The 19,786-nt window shown below is 38.7% G+C and overlaps 3 protein-coding genes across 4 annotated transcripts; 2 read left to right on the plus strand and 1 right to left on the minus strand.

The window, feature by feature from the left end:
- The first annotated feature begins 252 nt into the window (after window positions 1-252).
- On the plus strand, window positions 253-7,237 carry LOC109477900 (major facilitator superfamily domain-containing protein 1-like). Its single transcript, XM_019779361.1, has 13 exons — window positions 253-453; window positions 715-767; window positions 998-1,110; window positions 1,317-1,359; window positions 1,721-1,788; window positions 2,499-2,607; window positions 3,065-3,263; window positions 3,650-3,761; window positions 3,929-3,985; window positions 4,293-4,504; window positions 5,003-5,206; window positions 5,856-5,979; window positions 6,403-7,237. Exons 1-13 carry the CDS (start codon window positions 297-299, stop codon window positions 6,485-6,487), a joined length of 1,536 nt encoding a protein of 511 aa, XP_019634920.1. The 5' UTR covers window positions 253-296; the 3' UTR covers window positions 6,488-7,237.
- Window positions 7,238-7,576: 339 nt separating this feature from the next.
- On the plus strand, window positions 7,577-14,898 carry LOC109477902 (deoxyribodipyrimidine photo-lyase-like). 2 transcript variants are annotated; one of them, XM_019779364.1, is made up of 11 exons: window positions 7,577-7,644; window positions 8,293-8,375; window positions 8,863-9,215; window positions 9,802-9,947; window positions 10,321-10,503; window positions 11,000-11,158; window positions 12,351-12,549; window positions 13,019-13,174; window positions 13,551-13,672; window positions 14,064-14,223; window positions 14,643-14,898. In XM_019779364.1, exons 2-11 carry the CDS (start codon window positions 8,344-8,346, stop codon window positions 14,789-14,791), a joined length of 1,659 nt encoding a protein of 552 aa, XP_019634923.1. In that variant the 5' UTR covers window positions 7,577-7,644; window positions 8,293-8,343; the 3' UTR covers window positions 14,792-14,898. The 2 variants fall into 2 exon arrangements, with proteins under 2 accessions (XP_019634923.1, XP_019634922.1); XM_019779363.1 differs by having other exon boundaries at window positions 7,583-7,644; window positions 8,117-8,375.
- A 472-nt stretch (window positions 14,899-15,370) lies between these two features.
- LOC109477879 (cytosolic 5'-nucleotidase 1A-like) lies at window positions 15,371-19,718 on the minus strand. The gene is made up of 7 exons (XM_019779333.1): window positions 19,492-19,718; window positions 19,244-19,321; window positions 18,513-18,683; window positions 18,001-18,130; window positions 17,653-17,775; window positions 17,159-17,340; window positions 15,371-16,753 (listed from the first exon to the last, which is right to left on the minus strand). Exons 2-7 carry the CDS (start codon window positions 19,274-19,276, stop codon window positions 16,316-16,318), a joined length of 1,077 nt encoding a protein of 358 aa, XP_019634892.1. The 5' UTR covers window positions 19,277-19,321; window positions 19,492-19,718; the 3' UTR covers window positions 15,371-16,315.
- Window positions 19,719-19,786: the final 68 nt, after the last annotated feature.

Raw genomic sequence — 19,786 nt, forward strand, 5'->3', positions numbered from 1 at the left:
ATTTTCAACAGACCCGTATCTTGGAATTTCTTCAAGTTAACCGCCAGTGACCTAGTCGGGCTAGTTGACTCAAATATAGGGGGTTTCAAAATAATTGCTAAATTTTATTACAGTTGTATTGTGAACATACGGCTTATATTAATGTATATAAGTGTCGTTTTTATTTTTTTTGCTGTTATTTTCTTTGCGATACGTTTTTTTTTTTCAATATTGCATCAACGTCTGTGTATCACATACACACTGCGTCAATATGACTTGGAATCGTCCCATTGGCGCGTGACCCAAAAGTTGCCAAAATGGCGGAGCCTGACGAAAAATCGCCTCTTGTGGCGAGAAGAAGTTCGTCTGAAGACGAGGAAGAACTGACGGGATGCGCCGCCAGTGCAGCCTGCGATCCCAGGAGAACTCTGCACCGTTTTCTGGTGCTTTGGCTCATATGTTTCCTCAGTTTTGGTGAGTTTTTCCACATACGGTAATCAATGAAGGGGGGGGGGATATGATCACTTGACTAAGATCAACAAGATACGGTCTTGTTTTGGCAAAAAAGTGTGTAACGTTACCTTGATGAAATGTTTGTTTGCTTGACACATCAAAAGAACAAATGGAAAGAAATGAAAATGTACCAGGACACCAGGTAGCTAATATGGAACTTTTCAGATAATTTGGTAACTTGGTAACATTATATTTTCCTTTCTCTGTGCTCTACCATTTCAGGAAGTTATTTCTGCTACGATAACCCAGCAGCCCTTCAGTCCCAAATCAAGAAGGTATGTATATACAGTATTCTGACCTATATGTATGCATATAGAAATTCTAACTCAGAAAAACATGTTTTAAAGTGTACATGGCAAGGCATGGAGGGTAAACTGAATAAGACTAAAAGTGAATCTAATATTATAATGAAATTTGAACCTTCCTGTTGCGTTACTTTCTTCATGAAAAAATAATGACTGTACGGTCTGTACCTGTTTTTAACATGCTAAGTTTAATTTCCCAGGACATGCATGTGAACACAGGAACCTTCATGACCCTGTATGCCTGGTACTCCTGGCCAAACGTCGTCCTCTGTTTCTTTGGAGGATTCCTGCTGGACAGAGTATTTGGAATCAGGTATGATGTATTGTCCCTACAACAGTGTACAGTCGATTTTTTATTACTTTTGATCAAAATCCATTTTAAAAAAGTGATGTCTTTAATTCCTGAAAATGTTATTTTTTCTAGAATAAAAGTCCAATAAGTTGAATAAGGACGTAAGATTTTGCTTAAAGGAAAAGTTGTTCAATGCCATGACATTTCATTTGCTGTATTTTTTTCAGACTTGGAACCATCATCTTCAGTTTGTTTGTACTGGCTGGACAGGTAAGAATAAACAAAGCACCATTTTATTGGTACCAAAGAGTCATTTTACTGAGGGAGACATTCAAATTAGTACTTGATGGCTTTCAGTTTAAATTTTGATGCTGTGCACTCATATTCCCCTCACTAAAAACACCCACAGTGAGGATTTGGTGATACAGCTAGAGCAATGGGTTTGGTTTGAAGCAGAACATTGCATTCTCACAGTGAACTGCTTTGCTACAAAACTACAATCTACTATACATTTCCTACACTCAATGTTCAACAAAAGTCTTAATTTATCTTTAGTAAAATGACCATAGAACATTCAAGTTTCAACCACTATATCAGGTAATCGTATAATTTTATATGTATATTTTCCCAGTGTGTCTTTGCTGTTGGGGCCCAGCTGAACCTGTTCTGGCTAATGGAAGCTGGCAGATTTGTCTTTGGGTAAGTAACATGGAAAAGAGAGGCATTTAAAAAAAATGTTCTCTTCTATGATATCTTACTATTTAGGTAAGTTGACCTCAATGCAGAATTGCCTCAATGCTTAGTATTTGTTTCTAACTTAGAATCTAAGTTATAATCCTGAGAGCAATGACAACTATATATAAGTACATGTACTCATATAGTGTAACATCTGCATGTGTTTTAAACTCCAAGTAGCTTTCAACTAGTACTAGTCTTCAATATACTTGAAAAATGGATGGGTTCATTTGTTCGGGTTCTTTCCCACTCTAGCCTTGGAAGTGACTCTCTGGCTATAGCCCAGAACAACTATGCAGTCCTCTGGTTTAAAAATAAAGAATTAAACATGGCTTGTGGTCTTCAAGTTAGCATTTCCAGAGTGGTAAGCCATAGACTAAGATATAACAAAATACACAAAGTTAGCAGCAATTCAAATTCTTCAGATCTAGTTTGTGCATCATAAATGTTGCAGTCAGCTTTGAATAAAAGACAACTCAAAAAATGTTACATACATGTACCTTTATGTCTTGTTCAATGCAAAGTTATGTAATTTTCCCAGTTAGATATATATTGTGGCTGTGGACTTTGAATTGCTGTTAAAAAGTGTAGGTGGCAGCCTCTTGTAAGGTTCTTGTCATACCTGCATGTCTATGGTGCACTTGTAAACCTGTACCTTCCCTCTGTGCTTGCAGGATCGGTGGGGAGTCCCTGGCTGTTGCACAGAACACGTACGCTGTGACCTGGTTCAGAGGAAAAGAGTTAAACATGGTGTTTGGGCTCCAGCTCAGTTTCTCTCGAGTTGTGAGTATATTCAAGAAAATCTCATCATTGCGTTGATGAGAAAATAGTCTTGTGCTTCCCAGCTCATTTTAGTATTTACAGTTACTTTTTATTTTGTCCACATTTTATTTTGTCCACATAATCTGGAAATATATATGAAGTTAAATATATACACTGTTAATCAATGGTGAAATGAAAGTGTGAAAAGAGGTTAAGGGCCAATGCAATTTAGTATACTAAAGCATGAAAGAAAGCAACCAGGTTTGCAACATGCCTCTAGTGCAACAGCTGGTCATACTAGTAAAAAAAATAAAAAATCTGAACATCCTCCACCAAACGGGTGCATGTGGTGTTAAAGTCCCAGTGTTGACAGTATGTCCCATTGCTTTTCATATACATGTAAGTCACAGTTTTGTTTTATACAAAGTTCTGTGTTGAGGCAATTATACTTGATCTAATGATGTCTTTCCCATTCCAGGGTAGCACAGTAAACATGAATGTGATGAGCCCGGTGTACCAGTGGATATCTACTTATGTGGGGGAGGGGTACACCACCCTGGGGTACGCCCTGTGGGTAGGGGCAGGGACCTGTTTACTGTCCCTGTTCTGTGGGCTACTGCTGGGGTACTACGACAAGAGGGCTGCACGGATACTCAAGAGAGATGCCGGGAAAACTGGTTAGTGAGCTAGTCAAAGCTTGTTAGTGAGCTAGTTAGTTAGTGGCAAAACTGGTTAGTTAGCCAGTTAGTTAGTATTCTGTTTTTTTTAGCTAGTTAGTGGCAAAATTGGATCGTGAGCTGATTAGTTAGTAATCTGTTTCAAATTGATTGCTTTATTGAGCCATTAATGCAAATGTTGCCCTGTAGAATACTCTTTTAATTTACAGACTATAGAATGAGATAAGTATTGTTTTTGGTTTGTGTGTCTATCTGTATATGTTTCCACAGTTCCCAATAAAAGCAATACAGCATTGACATACATGTATATACTCAGTGACGCTATGTTTGGTTACAAAACAGTGTGGGTAAGGGAGTGAAGTCTTCCATCTTTTTTTCTGTTTTAGGTGAAGTTATCCGGATCACTGATGTGAAGGACTTCCCAGCTACATTTTGGCTCATCACAGTCATCTGTGTGGCTTACTATGTAGCTGTGTTCCCCTTCATCGGACTGGGCCTGTGAGTTCTATGTGATGTATCCTTGTTTTTAAATAGCCAACAACAAGAATAACTGATGATATTGAACCAATACAAGGACTTTTTTATGACATTATGGACTACCTCTACCTATCTTCACTTGAGAAACATGTATACAATTTCAGCTCATCCTTATCTCTTCTTTACAGTGTCTTCTTTGAAGAGAAGTTTGATCTGAACCCAACTTCAGCCAATGCAGTGAACAGGTTAGTGAAGGCATTAATGTTCCAGTAACATGTTTGAGAAGCCTATAACAGGAAATAAAAGACAGGAAGTGAGATAACCTTTTTCAGAACCTTTGACCTAACTTCCTATCAGTGCTCCTTATGTATCTCTAGCTGTATAGCTTGTATAACCGCCATTTGGTGTAACACACCAGTTTCGCAGGCATGCTGTACCTAGTATGCTTACTATGTGGATAGACTAACTAAAGAGACACAAGCTAATGCACAAAGCTTCTGTACACAGAGGTTACTAAATACTTTCTTGTTTGTTTATTTGTGTGTTTAACAGCTTAGTGTACATCATCTCGGCTGGTGCATCTCCCGTGCTGGGGTTCATTGTGGACAAGACGGGGAAGAACGTGTTCTGGGTGATCCTGGCCATCCTGGTCACCCTGGCCTGTCACATGATGCTAGCATTCACCTTCTGGAACCCCTACATAGCCATGAGCATCATGGGAGTGTCCTACTCACTGCTGGCATGTGCTCTCTGGCCTATTGTTGGTGGGTATGCTTTTGTGTGTAGGTTAAATGTGTTAAATACATGTAGGTTGCAGTTACAAAACACTTGAATGTATGGAAGTGGAGCAGCTAGTCACCACAAGCAGTACATGAAGTGTAGAAAAACGTGTAGAAAAGAAACGAAGTCATTACAAAGTAGTCATAAATGTTCTGTCTTTCTGGCTAGTATTTTGCTTTTCCAGAAGAAAAGTTTATGTGTGAAAGTGGGGCAGCTAGACACTATGACATGAAGTGTAGAAAAACTTTTGAGAAAAGAAAACAATATCATAACACAGTAGTCAATTTAAAATGTGTTCCTTCTTTTTGACTTGTATTGTGCTTTTGCCAGAAGAAAAGTATTGGCAGAAAGCAAGACAATATTTCGTGGATTTTAAAATTGTTCCATATTACAGACAGTAGAATTAATATGAAGTTCTAAAGTATCCTTGTTGCTTTGACATATATGAAAGTGAACTTATGATTTTTATTTTCTCCATGTAGCATTTATAATCCCAGAGAATCAGCTGGGGACAGCCTATGGCTTCATGCAGTCCATCCAGAACCTGGGTCTGGCTGTGATCTCCATCGTAGCAGGCTCTATAGTAGACAAGAAGGGATATCTACTGCTGGAGGTGTTCTTCCTGGCCTGGCTGTGTCTGGCACTGATAGCAGGGGTACTGCTCTATCTGATCGATGCAGTCCGGGGTGAGTTATGTTTCTATTATACTGATGATGAAAGAATGTACATGTTACCGTTTGTTAGCTTCTGTTTGGTTCATAATTAGAGCATGTCGGTAGTACTTACTGCACCTGCGCAGAACCTGTAATGTATTGCGCATAGCACTTTGGTAAAACGTCTCATCTAAGTTTGTATTCACATATATAAGGTTAACACTGACCCTCTGTAGTTTCCAAACGTTATGTCAGAAAAGATATCGTCTGCAAGAGGCAAAATTCTGATGTTACGGTTGACCAAAAATCCAACGAAAACCATGAAAAGTGGAAAATCAGGGTTTTGCGCAGGCACAGTACTTTCTGCCGACATGTTGTTCAGAAGAGATTTAGCTTTTGGCCTTAGCTGGCTAATAGATTTAAAGCATATTTACCTTACTACATAGATAAAATAAAATACATGTACCTAAACTTATATCAGAATTGTTTTGTTTTGAAAATTGCAGCTAGTTAGTGTAGTTGTTTTTGTTGTCTTTGTCCAAGAGGAGACACAAGGCTAGGTTTCTCCATCATATTTACAACATTGCTTCAAAGTAAATTCAAACTTTGCCACTTGTTTTTCAACCTAACTGGCTTGTCCCCAGTAGGACTTATTTGATATTTCCACATTTGTGTACATTAGGAGGAGCCCTGAACATGTCCACATGGGAAAGAGATGCACAAGAGGAGGCAGAGGAGAAGGCTAAAGCAGCGCAGGACGAAAGAGTCAGATTTAAACCTCGATCGGCTTTTGCACTAAGGAACAGGTACATGTTACATTTCACTTACAAGATCTTTATACATGTACACTCACACACGTGCACACTCACATGTTTTTATAAAGTCTGCAGAAGTTTAAAGAGGCCTTAAAAGTGTCATTGTAAGATTTTATAGCAGTACATGAAACATCTTTACATGTAGCTTGCAAGCTATGTAAGCAATAAATCTTATCTTTTTTTCATGAGTTTAGAAAGAAATATTTGCATTTGTCATCCAAGATTCCATTGATTTGATTTGATTTATTTGCACATATGTAATAAAAGCAAAGTACATAATACAATTGAAAAGTAAAAATGCAGGGGTGGAGAAAAAGCCATACTAGCTTGTTTGATATATCACACACCCCCTAATTATCTAACATTATTACAGTTTTGTCAAATCAAATGTTCCTTGTTTTGTGTCCCCTACAGATTCTACTCCCGTATTGGTGCCAAGTTGCCAGACCATTTCGACATCCACACCTCCAGTTTCTTCAGAAGAGGAGTTACCCAGTAGTCTCCCTGCACCATACGCACAAGTCATGGAACTCTGCAAGAGTAGTTTGCTTAAAATTCTTTCATCTGCCAGTGCACATTACATGTATCTGTATAGCCAGTATAACCACCCATCAGCATAGCAGCAGATTCTTATGTCATGTGCAATTTTGAATCCTGATTTTTTTTTTTTTGAGGGGGAGGGGGGCTTCACATAGCTTTTTCTCATCTTTATAAATTTTTCTTCATGATTAAATGGCATCAGACATTAAGTTCTTTTTTCTGTATTATACTGTTGATACCTCGCTATCAATTGGACTTGATGATTCACTTGGAACGTAAATTACTTGTAGATCATATTAGAGAGATATTGAAACAGATTAAAGTAAATTATCTTCCTCTTTTGTCTCTTGCGCTTACCTTGTTTTTACCATCTGGAATGGAGAGGTTATTTACGCTAGATCATTGCATATTGGTGAAATACAAATGAACAACAGTTTACATGTATTTTAAAGGTCCAATAGATATAAATATTCTTATTTCCTTTATGGATAGAACTGAATGACTAGACACTTAAATCACGTCCAATGTGACAAAAAGTGGAAAGCAGAAAATACTTCACAACAGATGTTTCCAGATCCAGTTGTTCTGTACTAAAAACATGGGAATTGATAATGTCAACTCAAGTCAGGATTGGAGATAAAGAACCAATGGTATAGTATTATGTAACAATTTAATTAAAAATCGTGAAAAGAAATTATTTTGTTGTAAGTGGAAATACAATGCAACTTTGTGAATAAAAGATGTTACTATAAAGAATTTACGATTGTTTTCTAAGATGCCTAACGTTATTGGTCAACTCAGTCAATTCAATGAAGACATTGAATTCACCTGGGAAGTTGTTAATGGTGATGGGTTAATACACATTCTTATAACAAAAATTACTTTCTGCGCCTTTCCTGTAAGCATGGTATTGGTAAAACTTTCATATGCGCATGTATAGTCATCTCATCAGAAAAGCCAACATCATTTTAAATCTTGTAAAGGGACCTGCCCTTCCCTGTTGTGAGGTGGACTAGTCCAGGTCGATAACCCCTTATAAGGCGGGAGGATTGAAACTGATTAGCATACGGGAACAGCTGTTTGGCGCGAACCGGACTAGGGGAGCTCCGTGCCGTGGTAAGTACGATCTCTTCTTTCTACGTTTGCAATTAAGAGAAGCTTCCTGAGCTCAACAGATGGTAGTTTTATTTTCTCAAGGTTCATCTGTCGACCGATGAATGTAGAAAAGCGATTTTTTTGACGTTTGAAAGAGAAGTGAGGAGTAGTTTCACCGAAGGGGGAGGGGGGCGTTGCTTTCAGTTGCATAACTTGCATGTGAGTATGTGTTTGTTGTATAACGCGGGTTTAACTGTGACTTATTGGGTGCTATCTGTAAATCCAGATACCACACAATTGCATTTTTGTATCCACTTCTTACAATAAGATTTCATCTTTATGAAACGAAATGCGTTATCACTTGCGTGACTAAAAAGGCACAGAAATTATTATGGCTACATAATAGTGCTTTCAGTTGCATAATATCAATTATGTAACTCGTGTTTGGTAATGCTAAACTAGTAGGCAAATCCAACTATTTTTGTGTTTCTAGGAGCTTGTTCAAAGTGCACGTACCTCGGTAACATCATTTGAGGACTGCTCAAGAAGGCATCAATGCGTGTAACGTTACAGTGCCTCGTCTTAGGTTTGTCAGCAAAGTCAGTCTTGCAGCCCAACAACATTCTGTACAGAACTTCATCTTCATCCTCAACTTTCTTATCCTCCAAGAAAAGCACTCTTGCCCTTCCCAAGACATCCATCGCTGTGTCTTCAAGAAATATGTCTGAAGGTGGATCCTGGACACCCTCCTGGTTAGTGGGTAGTGTTTTACACATTATATAACTCTATCTATCATTGCATATACAATGTATTATAGATTAAAAATGACTTCAGGTATTCAGTTTTATTAATTTCTGTTCGGTCTGTAGCCTAGGTGCCAAACCCATAGCACACTGGACACAAAGTATCTCAGTGAGCCACTTTGTGTCCAGTGTGCTATGGGTTTGGCACCCAGGCTACTAGTATTCAGTCCGAGGAAGAAAGGGAAAATTTAGCAATGAATTTAGTATTAGTCGTAAATGTATTCCTCTACTTTTTGTATAGTCTTGTACATAAGTTAATTCTTTTGTACCCACATGTCTGTATGTCTAGTTATATTGCTTACGAAATTCGTTGTACTTTTGTTGTGTCAATTAAGTTTTCTGTAATGTGCTGTACAATTTTTGCATAAATTATGGCAAAGACCATATGACTATTAAAAAAAATAAGTAACATGATACTGACTTCATTCATTTGAAGGTACAAAGATAGTTGGGGTGGCAATCAACGCGGGGGACGCAATCAGCGAGGCGCACACAACCGAGGCGGCGGACGTAACCAACGCGGGGGATACAAACCTTACAACCAGCGTACCCACCAACCCACCGGCGGACCTTCCAAAATGACGAAGGTTGACTCAGGAAGTATCAGTTTAGCAGCTGGGAGTAAAGACTTCCTGGAGCAGATTGCTGACCAGAGGAGGAGGGTTTGTTCCTCGGTTATGGAGTTCAACTTCAACGAGAGAAGATGTCGGAAGCTGAGTGTGAACCGGGAGTTCAAACCAGACTGTGGAGGGATTGTTTACTGGATGTCACGGGATCAGAGAGTTCAAGGTCAGACCAAGTACAGAAAACTGATAAGTATGAATGAATAAATGAATTTATCTGTGTAATGTGAAAAAAGATGTTTTTATATAGTTCTGTTTAAAAGTGTATTTACAGGTATGTTAATGAATAAATGAATGTGTGAGTTTATGAATGAATGAATAAATGTGTGAATGAATGAATGAATCAATCAATCAATCAATCAGTCAATGAATGAATGAACCAATGAATGAACCAATGAATGAACCAATGAATAAATGCTAACATGCAAACATCAGATCTGTCTTTGGAACAACTCTCTCCAGGTACAATCATGGCACTTCACCATTGGTCAGTCAGTATCCATGCTAATTACATTATCTATCATTCAGTAAAATGGGGATTCTGTGAGGTATGGATGTTGGGTGATGACTTTTGTTGCTCCAAAAGGGTATTTCAAGAATACTAGAAGTTGCAAAACAATCAGATGGCAGGTAGTGCAGTGTAGTGTATTTTACCCTGCAGCTGGAGTAACCAACAAAAGATGTAATTTAGGTACGTTCTCTCCAAATGTTTTGTTAATGACGTTATGCGCTGTTGTTGTTTTTATTTACAGATAACTGGGCCCTGCTGTATGCCCAGCGGCTGGCCCTGACACACCAGCTCCCCCTGTACGTGTGCTTCTGTCTGGTACCCAAGTTCCTGGAGGCAAACATCCGACATTACGGCTTCATGCTGAAGGGACTGGAGGAAGTGGAGAAGGTAAATGAAATTTGTTTTTGGTGTAAAAGAAAATTGTTCTAATTTCAGGGCTCTCCCCAACCAATGAAGCAAGGGTGCTCCCCCTTTCCCCAAAAATCTTAGCACCTCTGCCAAAATTTTCAAGTTTAATTTTTCTCGTATTTTCATAAAAATTCGCTGATTTTTCCTCAACTGAATAGGGACCCCGGAGCATCTCTCCCCTAAGAATTTCTGGAGAGACCCCTGAATTTCTTCCTTGAAGAGTAACTGCTGTGTAACTGTACAAAAGGTTGTGTTGTACATATCTTTAAGTTACAGCATAAAATGACTGGTTCCCATTGGTTGATAAGTCAACCAGTTCACCACTTACCCTGTATCCTGTTTTCTCTATTAGGAACTACAAACTTTAGACATCAGTTTCAACTTACTGACTGGTTACGCTGTAGACGTCCTGCCCCAGTTTGTGAGTGAGATGAACATCGGAGGGGTGGTGACTGACTTCTCCCCCCTCAGGACCCCCCTGAAATGGGTCCGCGACGTCACCGCTAAACTTCCCAGGGACGTCACCTTTGTCCAGGTAAACTAAGTCTCACATTTGGAGCAAGATTCTCATGATGTTTGAAACAAATTTGACACTTCTAACAAACCTGCGGTCGTAATTGTTCGTAAATAATGTAGATATTTGTACTAGAAAGAGGTTTATACAAAAAAATTTATAGTGCTGTCTTTTTGCTGTGATTATTGCTCAATTAAATTCCAAAGTAAGCATATTGTATGTAGTACCAGCATCTGTATTTCAAAATTTGTAAACTGATTTATTGTAGAATGCACCAATACTGCACTTGCAGTTGATACTAAAGTAGGTACAAGCTGTAAAAAGAATGAATCAGATATGACTCAAGTATTTCACACCGAGAGACCAATGGACTAAAGAGACCAATGGACTAAAGAGACCAATGGACTACTCTGTTTCACTCAGACTCAAGGTTTGGCTCTTCTTTTAGATGTGCCAGTATCTTACAAAATAGCAGTATCGTATCTCTTGTATACTGATGGGTTTCTAACTATTTTAGGTTGATGCACACAACATTGTACCATGTTGGGAGACCTCAGATAAGCAGGAGCACAGAGCCTACATCATCCGAGGGAAGATCATGGACAAACTCCCAACCTACCTCACCGAGTTTCCTCCAGTGTGCAAACACCCTCATCCTTCAACATCTAAACTTCAGGTAATAAAGATTCCAATGTTCTTTTTTTATTACTGTTACTCAAGATGGTAGATTGATATGGTTTTTCACATTGTCTCATTTAATCATATTTGAGCCCAAAAAGTCATGTTAAAAAGATACAGGCCAGGCAATTATTCAAAAAGTAGTAGATGAATTGTACGGCATCAGTGGTAGCAGTCAATGTAGCAAATAACTAGAAAGGCCAATATTTGCTTTGGAGCAAATACAGCAATGGGTTCACCACATTTTACGACATGGCAGGGAAAGAATGGGAAACACAAGGGAAAACAATGATTTACATTGATATAACTATAATATGAAGTAAAATACAACTAAAACAACAGTTGGATAGCTATTCCCTACTTTATTGGTTAGGATTTTTAATTGCATAATGCAAACTGTTGATTTTCAAAATAAAAAAAAACGTCCATGCCCGGCATTCCAATGCTGGAGCAGGAAAGCTTGAAATACCTACCAAAACACTTGAATACAGACATACTGTCAGTATGGAAATGCTTCTGTGCAGGTGTTAATCAAGTTAAATCCCAACAGCCAATCAGCAAGAAGTATAGAGGAAAGCTGCATGCCTATTGGTTGATGCCCTGCATTCCATTGTGATGACTCATGCCCAAACGTGGTAAACAAGGCAAACTAACACAGTAATACATTTGCTATAACACAGCCAAAAAACTCAAATAAAACCATTCTAAAAGCCTGTATCACAATAATTTAAAAAACGCCTAGGGGTATTTGCCCACTGTACCTCCATACCAAATTTCAGGACCTTGGGCCCTAAAATGAAGAAGCTGAATCCATTTAAAAAATGGCAGGAGAAGAAGAAGAAACACCAGAAAAAGCAATATGGTTTCACCACACCACTTCGTGGTGTGGTGAACCCATAAAAATCCACACACATTTTGTACAATGGACCAGAGCAGGTTAGGTGCAGGCAGACATCAGAAATACATGTACCTGCACAGCTCCAATTTTACCTGCATATGCAGGACTGGTGGTATGTCTCGCCCTGCTTTTATTTATTCATACTGAATGACCACTGTCAGGAAAATTGTAACAATTAAGAACTGAATGAACTTGACCTAAAGTGTGCTATAAAACAAATATTGATTGAATCAATTTTTTATGATATTTCTTTGGATAATGCTGTATCTTAATACACACCAAACCTCCCCAGCCAGTAGACTGGGTTTCCACCAAGGTCAGCCTGCAGGTGGACAGGACTGTTGCCGAGGTAACCTGGGCCACGCCCGGCTCCGTGGGGGGTCTGCGTCAGCTGGAGCTGTTCTGTAGGGAGAGGCTGGAGGTGTACGCTGCCGACAGGAACAAACCTGACCACAAGGCTCAGAGTGACCTCTCACCATGGTACCATTTTGGTAAGTCAGAGTATAGATCCATACATGTAGTGGTCAAATTTCCATATGTACCTTATTGGTATGCATTTCTAGATACATGTACATGTATTGACAAAGATAGAAATGGGCAAGGGATCACTCTTTTGTTCAAATTTCATTCCTTTAGATGAGAAGTGAATTTGAGGTAAATTTTCTTTAATTTTTAGTTTTATGGTCAAACTAGTTTAATCTTCTCTTCAGTGCTTTTTTTCCCATCACCTATGATTTACTAGCAGCCAAACAGCTACTGTACAGTGCATATAGTCCTTTGAAATTTGAGTTCAAAACTTGAGGCATGCAATGTGATTGATGTTATGACCTCTCACTTTCAACCAAAAGACAAATGCAAGAAGAAAACGCTTCATTTTCTAACAAAGAGAGACAAATTTAAAAGAAATTGGTAAAAAAATTGCTCCCTGACTTGAACATTGTCCCTCCTACCCCCCTCCAGGCCATGTATCGGTACAGAGATCTATCCTGACTGTACAACAGTTTGAGGACCGGTACAAGCAGTCTGTGGAGAAGTACATCGATGAAGCTGTCATCTGGAGGGAGATGGCAGAAAACTCAGCTTTCTACAACCCTGACAAATATGATTCTCTTTTAGGTAAGACTAAATAATCTTTGGAAAGATACAAGAATGTGATAAGTTTTTGTAAAACTGTATTTTGTGTTTTTATTTATTTATTTATGTATATTTTTAAACTGCTTCAGTATGCTTCATGTGTTTGGTTGAAATTGGATTTATTATTCTTGTGTCCTCCCTCAAAGTTGCTTCCTTAGCTTATAGGTTATGATCTCTCAAATGTCAAACTAAAGAATAGACATGATCCTTGTTGACTTTGCAAGGAATGCTATGTTTTCTGTAACTGTCAGTTTAGTTTCTATTTTAACAGCATAACTCAAAAACCTGTTGATCTGTGGTTAGGTGTTTAACAATCAAACGAACGATTAGTTAGATGACATTGTGTGTTTATTCCCAGGTGCGCCAGACTGGGCCCAGAAGACGTTACGTGACCACGCAGGTGACAAGAGACAGTACATTTACAGCCGTGAGCAGCTGGAACAGGCCAGGACACATGACGACCTCTGGAATGCTGCACAGGTATCCAAAAAAACTTCCCTCAACTTCATCTGCAGGTTCATTTTGTTATTTTTTTATTGGGGTTTCCTATTGACAATTGTACATGAAAACCTTTTAAATGTTGCCAAATATGCAAAGATTGGGTATAACAGGTTGTCCGGTGTAGTATAGCTAGCTGCCACTGCACTGCATGCCTGTGAAGCCAAGCTATGTTACACCAAATGGCAGTTATACTGGCTATACCGATACAGATACGATGAATTACATTTTTCACCTTTTCATGGAGTATGGTATTGTCCCATCAATTTCTACAAATGTGTGCTGTAAGAATCCTCCCCACCATTTTTCATGTATATAAGTATAATGTATGTTGTTTTATTTCATGAATTTTCATTTTTTATGTCATCTGAAGATCCAGATGGTTCGAGAAGGGAAGATGCACGGGTTCCTGCGTATGTACTGGGCCAAAATGATCCTGGAGTGGACACCCTCTCCTGAAGTCGCCCTACAGGAGGCTATCTACCTCAATGACAAGTATAACCTGGATGGAAGGGACCCCAACGGATATGCTGGTAGGTTGGAGAATTTTCGATTGACTCCAAGTCAATTTTAATGTACTTTAATAACAATGAATTATCAAGAATAACTGAGAAAATCATATCAGATTCTTGCTTTTCAGAAGAAAAACCAACTACATGTATTCTTGTAAAAAAGATTTTAACTCAACACTCTCCCATGCAGAAGTTTGTGTCTAGAACATTAAGCTTAGCCAGCATGTAACAGTTTCATCTAATAGTAAGCTTAAGACTAAAATTTGAAATGATGCATAGAATCTGTAAAAAATGTATTGTAGCAATTAAGATAAATTATCTGGTTAAGATATCATAAAAGTTAAAATAGGATCTAAAATATTTTGTTTGATATTTTAAAAACTGTTAAAATTGTTTCTAAACATAAACATTGTTTCTAATGAATGAATTTCATTTTGTAGGTTGTATGTGGGCCATAGGTGGACTCCACGACCGTGACTTTCAAGAACGTCCAATCTACGGGAAAATCCGCTTCATGTCGTACTTTGCATCCAAACGCAAGTTTGATGTACCAGGGTTTGTGAAAAGATATGGAGCGAAGGCATACTGAAACTACTGCAATGATAAGAGATGGGATCGTGATGGGATTGTGAAGAAAATAGAAGGAACTTGCAATTGTCAGTTGTTATTATACTGTAGATGGGTACTTTTAGATTAAGACATAGATAAGATCATACATAACGCTGTCTCCGTCCCACACTCAACCAGGATTGTCCCGGTGGCTCGATGCTCCCGTCGCATCAATCACACTCAAACATTGCAGGCCATCGCGAGCAGAACCAACTTCTACAGGCTCTCGTTCTTCCCCCGCACCATCAGGGAATGGAATGAACTTGAGCCTGGTGCGGCGGAGGCGGGGTCTCTTGCCCAGTTCAAATCTGAACTGGCGAGGACCCTGCTGCATTGAGCCACCCCATCATGTCTTGTATATATGTAAATATTACTAACGCACTAATGCACTTGTCCCGTCTTTAGCACACACAAAATCAGTTGTCTTATGTTCCCTTCTCATTTATCCTTGTTTTACCTTGTTTTTATGTACTGGATCACAATTGTAACTAATCAATGCGTAACGGCTGCCAATAATCCTACATGGTAGGGCTAGGCAGTAACGGAGATGATGAAGACATTCAAACTTTTCTTCTTTGAAAATGTACGCACAAGTATAGCAATGTTACCTCGTAACTTAAGTCAGATGAAATGAAGAACGCACAAAAGCATGGCATTGTTTCTAAAATGTTAAGGAGAAAATGACCATCAAAGTAATATTTTTTTTCTTCAGCCAGGATATTTAATATGGTCAACCAACCACTCAGGTACCATGGTTACACTTCAAAATATAATACATGTATGTAACTTTGGAACATTCAAGTTCTGTTAAGATTCTTAGAATTAGGTAGAAATTTTTCATCAAAGTTATATTTCAATTTTACTAGCTAGACCATTTGTACATTATAATGATATTGTCATTAAATCAATAACTTCATACCATTGTCTCTGTGCCCTCTTTCACCAAGATATATGAATCCGATATACAATACTTAGTTAGTTGTGATTCAGATATGCTTTTTAAAATCATAGTATTGAAATATAAACTACTTAACCTGAACATTAATGTAGTATATAAAGTAACAATATAAAATAGTGCTGAAATGTCAACTACCTTATAAATATAAAATGCGTATATTTGATATAGATAATGCTGAAAAGGATACTAAAATACACTATGCATGATAACATTACATGTAGTTAAGAAAGAATTCTACACCATCAAGTGTTGTAAAAAAGACATTAGATTTAGTCTTCTCTTTTTTCTTTCATAAAATTTGTCAAATTCATGTCTAAAAAGGAAACATTATACAAGTTGGAATGATAAAGTCTGGCATATACATACAATACTGCATGTAAAAGTTATGGCCTGATCTATATGAGTATATATATCATACATAAATGGTATGCTTACTTTAAGTCTCAATGATTAACACTTGAATGTAATATTGCAGTCCATTGCAAAGAACAAGGTTAAAATATTATTTTCTCACCAAGCACCCAAACTTTCCAGTTGAAAAGACTACTAGTAAGACTTGGTCTTCTTAACAGGAAAATGTTCCTTTAATGTTCCCTTTGCTCCTTCGCTCTCAACCGACTCTCTGCCACGCTTTTTGCTCTTCTCTGCTGCTGGCTTGGCCTCAACTTTCTCATCCTTGATGCCGTAGAGAACCCTGGCAGCTGGGATGTTTTCTTCCAGAGCGGCGTCAATGTGCGACTGTGAATCATCAAAGAACAGGTGCGGATTGATCGCTTTCAACATGGCCGCCTTGCTGGCCCCTGCATTGAACGTGCACTCATCAATTTTGAGACCCCATTCGCGGAGTGTGAGGATCGCACGCTTTCCCGCGCTGGCGCCTGACCTCGCTGTCAGGATGTACGTACGGATGGGACACGGAACTTCTCTTGTGTGGAACTTCTCCTGGATCGCTGCAATTCTGCTCGCAAACTTTCTCAGTGGACCCTGGAGGTATGATAAAATAATACATACTATTAGCATTCTCAAACATCCGATAATTGGATAGTATTGGATAAGAAAACCATAATGTAAGACTTAGTACATGTATGACTGTGTTATCTAAAATTTAGAATGGCAAATTCTATGAATGTGTATGTAGTACCAAATGTTGAATCAGATTATCATGTTGAATTCAAATGTTCTAACCATAAAATGCAGATGTCAGGTAGATATACATGTATCTTCAGTCAAGAACTGTATTTTGTATTACATGATTGTATAACCAATGCATTTACAAATTTTAATCTTCCTTTTACTTTTTTGACAGCAGTACTGAAGGTTTCTTTACTTGATATATATACATTGTACATATGTATCTTGTATTCTAATTTTGTGCTTCTTGACTCTTACCTCGTCCAGGGGCATCGCAGCCTTCTGTCTCTCATTTTCCACAAAGGCGGGAAACCCTCGCTGCTGGTACACTCGCTCTGCCTCGTCCGAGAACAGAACCGCGTCCCCGTCAAACACGATCCTCAGCTGGTCGTTGGGTAGGTCTTCACCGTTGTACTTGTATACCACTGCTGCTGGGAACCCTGAGTACATATTACATGTATGTATGTGAGAAAATGTCAAAGCGGGACACATTCACATACTTGATATCATGCAGGAATGAACCTATAGTGCACAAATTATGTACATATGTAATTATGTTTCCAGATGTTTCAAAAAGAGGTAAGAAATGGCGATTAACAGTAGATGACAAGTAGTATATAGTACTGAAATATATAGACTTTAAGCACCTAGTATATATCTAAAATTAGAATGTAATACTCACAACCACCATTCCTCCACCCCCTTACCCCATTCCCAGGCTACGTCCCATGAGTCCCAGAATGCCTCCTTACCTGCTTGAATGGCACTTCTGACATCATTCTCATCTGGAGACAGGAACAGGTCAGCCTTCCAGGCTCCCAGGTAGGCGGTCGGGTCTGTTCCTCCAGCCAGGGTGATTCTCTCCAAACACAGACCTACAGAAAACAGATAGAAAACTTGTACTTGAACTGGTACACAATGTAGATTGAAGCAGACTGATGATACAGCATGTATCAAATGCCTTCTGAAATGATTTATAACAATACTTTCATACTATGACCATGATCATCTACCATGTTTCTTTTCATAATTTTATGTTCCAATCAGTGTACATTTGTACTTATGTCTTGAGTTTGACAAAACTGATCCAGATCACTGACCATAATGGTTGATGGAGTTGATAATTCTGATGGCTGCTTGGGCGTGGTTACGGCTCACAATCACGATATCAAACAGTTCGTTGTCTTTTGGGTCAAGTTTGCGGATTCGATCGTTGACAGCTAGAGCAGACTGTGGGAAACATAAAAATAACATGGCAGTCAGAGATGGCAGACTTCACCCCCCCCTTGCCCTGATACTGATAATCTGATATACAACTCTTTATTTATTTATATTTTATTCGGCTGTAAATGTATGTATTGTGATGTATTGTATGCAACTCTTTCAGTATCTACAGACAAAAATTAGCAGAGACATGGGGGTGTATGGCAATGCTGCATTGTGTGAATTGCGAATTACAGTAACACACACAGTCCAGAAATCTATCCGAAAATAATTTTATCAGGTTGGTGAGCGATCGAATAGTGAAGTTCTTTTATTCACAACCCTTTCTTGTACATAAGATGATGACCGTCTATTATCTTTGTTTAGGGCTTAAAAAAGCTATACTTACCTCCACAAACTCAAAAGCTGGTCCTTTTCCCAAGACTTCATTCTCCTTCTCCACCATGTGTTGTATGTACGCCTCTAGTCCATTCTCCTGAAAGAACTTGTTCTCTGCCTCCAAGTCGAACAACGCTCGTGCAGACAGGGCAACTGTGATGGTGTTCCTTCTGTCCTTGGGCTAGGGAAAAAGAGGCTACATAAGAAAGAATCAAGGAGGCTGTACTAGTAGTCTTCACTATAACCTCCTTGGAAGAATTAAGTCAGATCCTTGGCCAGATAATGTTGGTTGTGGGACTAAAACCTGTTACATATGTAACTTTACACCCGTTGTGAAATTACAAAAAAAACGTCCAGTCTAGTATTTCTGTATTCAGTTACATGTAATTACACAGTTGAATTATTACTTAAATTTAAATGTAACATATGTTAAATTTTTGTTTCTTCAGTGTACAGTCAAACCAGTAAGTGACCTCTACATTCAAGAGCTACTTGGCCAATGTGACCACTTTTTGGTAGTCCCTTTGATAATTTCCCCATTTACACAAACATTTATTAAGAATCCTGTCTATAGTGACCACATGTTCACATGTAGACCAGATTTTTAGCGGTCCCCTGAGAGGTCTTCTTGGCATGATTAATACGTTTGACTGTACAACAGCAACTCATGCCTAAAGCCAAGGTAATCAAAGCTACAAAACGTTGGATTCTAAGAATGATATTATACAGTAATATACGTACCGGCTGTACTATTGTGCTTGACGAATCTGCCATTGCCTTTGACGAGTCAATTCTCGAGTGTGAGGAATTTCTGGCTGTCTAGTTGTCACAGTGAGAAATGAAGATTTGTCTCAGTACGATTCAACAACAACATGAGTAAAATGTACAAAATATCACATTCAGAACAATGTAAGACCACCTTCAACACAGGAACAGATATGTCACGTTTACCTTAATCATGTAAAAAACGGATGTCTGGTCGCACTTACTTAAAACACACATGTGATGTTTAAATACAACTGTCACTTTTGTGGTGGTGGCGTCAGCATCCACGAAAATAGTCACTCAGAGCTGTTCAGGGGCGTTTTGGTAGGGACTAGAAAGAACTTAGATTGCTACACTGACGGTTGACATGTGATGACAGTCATCAGTTGTCTCCAAGAGAAGATATTTGATGTGATTCTTCCGTCTATGGCGTACCCACGCTACACCCACCTGTCACTTCCGCATTCACTTCATTCACCTTTGACCCGAAAGCATACTAGTATCTGACGTGACGCACCT

This window comes from Branchiostoma belcheri, unplaced genomic scaffold (assembly GCF_001625305.1).
Source record: "Branchiostoma belcheri isolate BF01 breed outbred unplaced genomic scaffold, Haploidv18h27 scaffold41, whole genome shotgun sequence".
Taxonomy (NCBI): domain Eukaryota; kingdom Metazoa; phylum Chordata; class Leptocardii; order Amphioxiformes; family Branchiostomatidae; genus Branchiostoma; species Branchiostoma belcheri.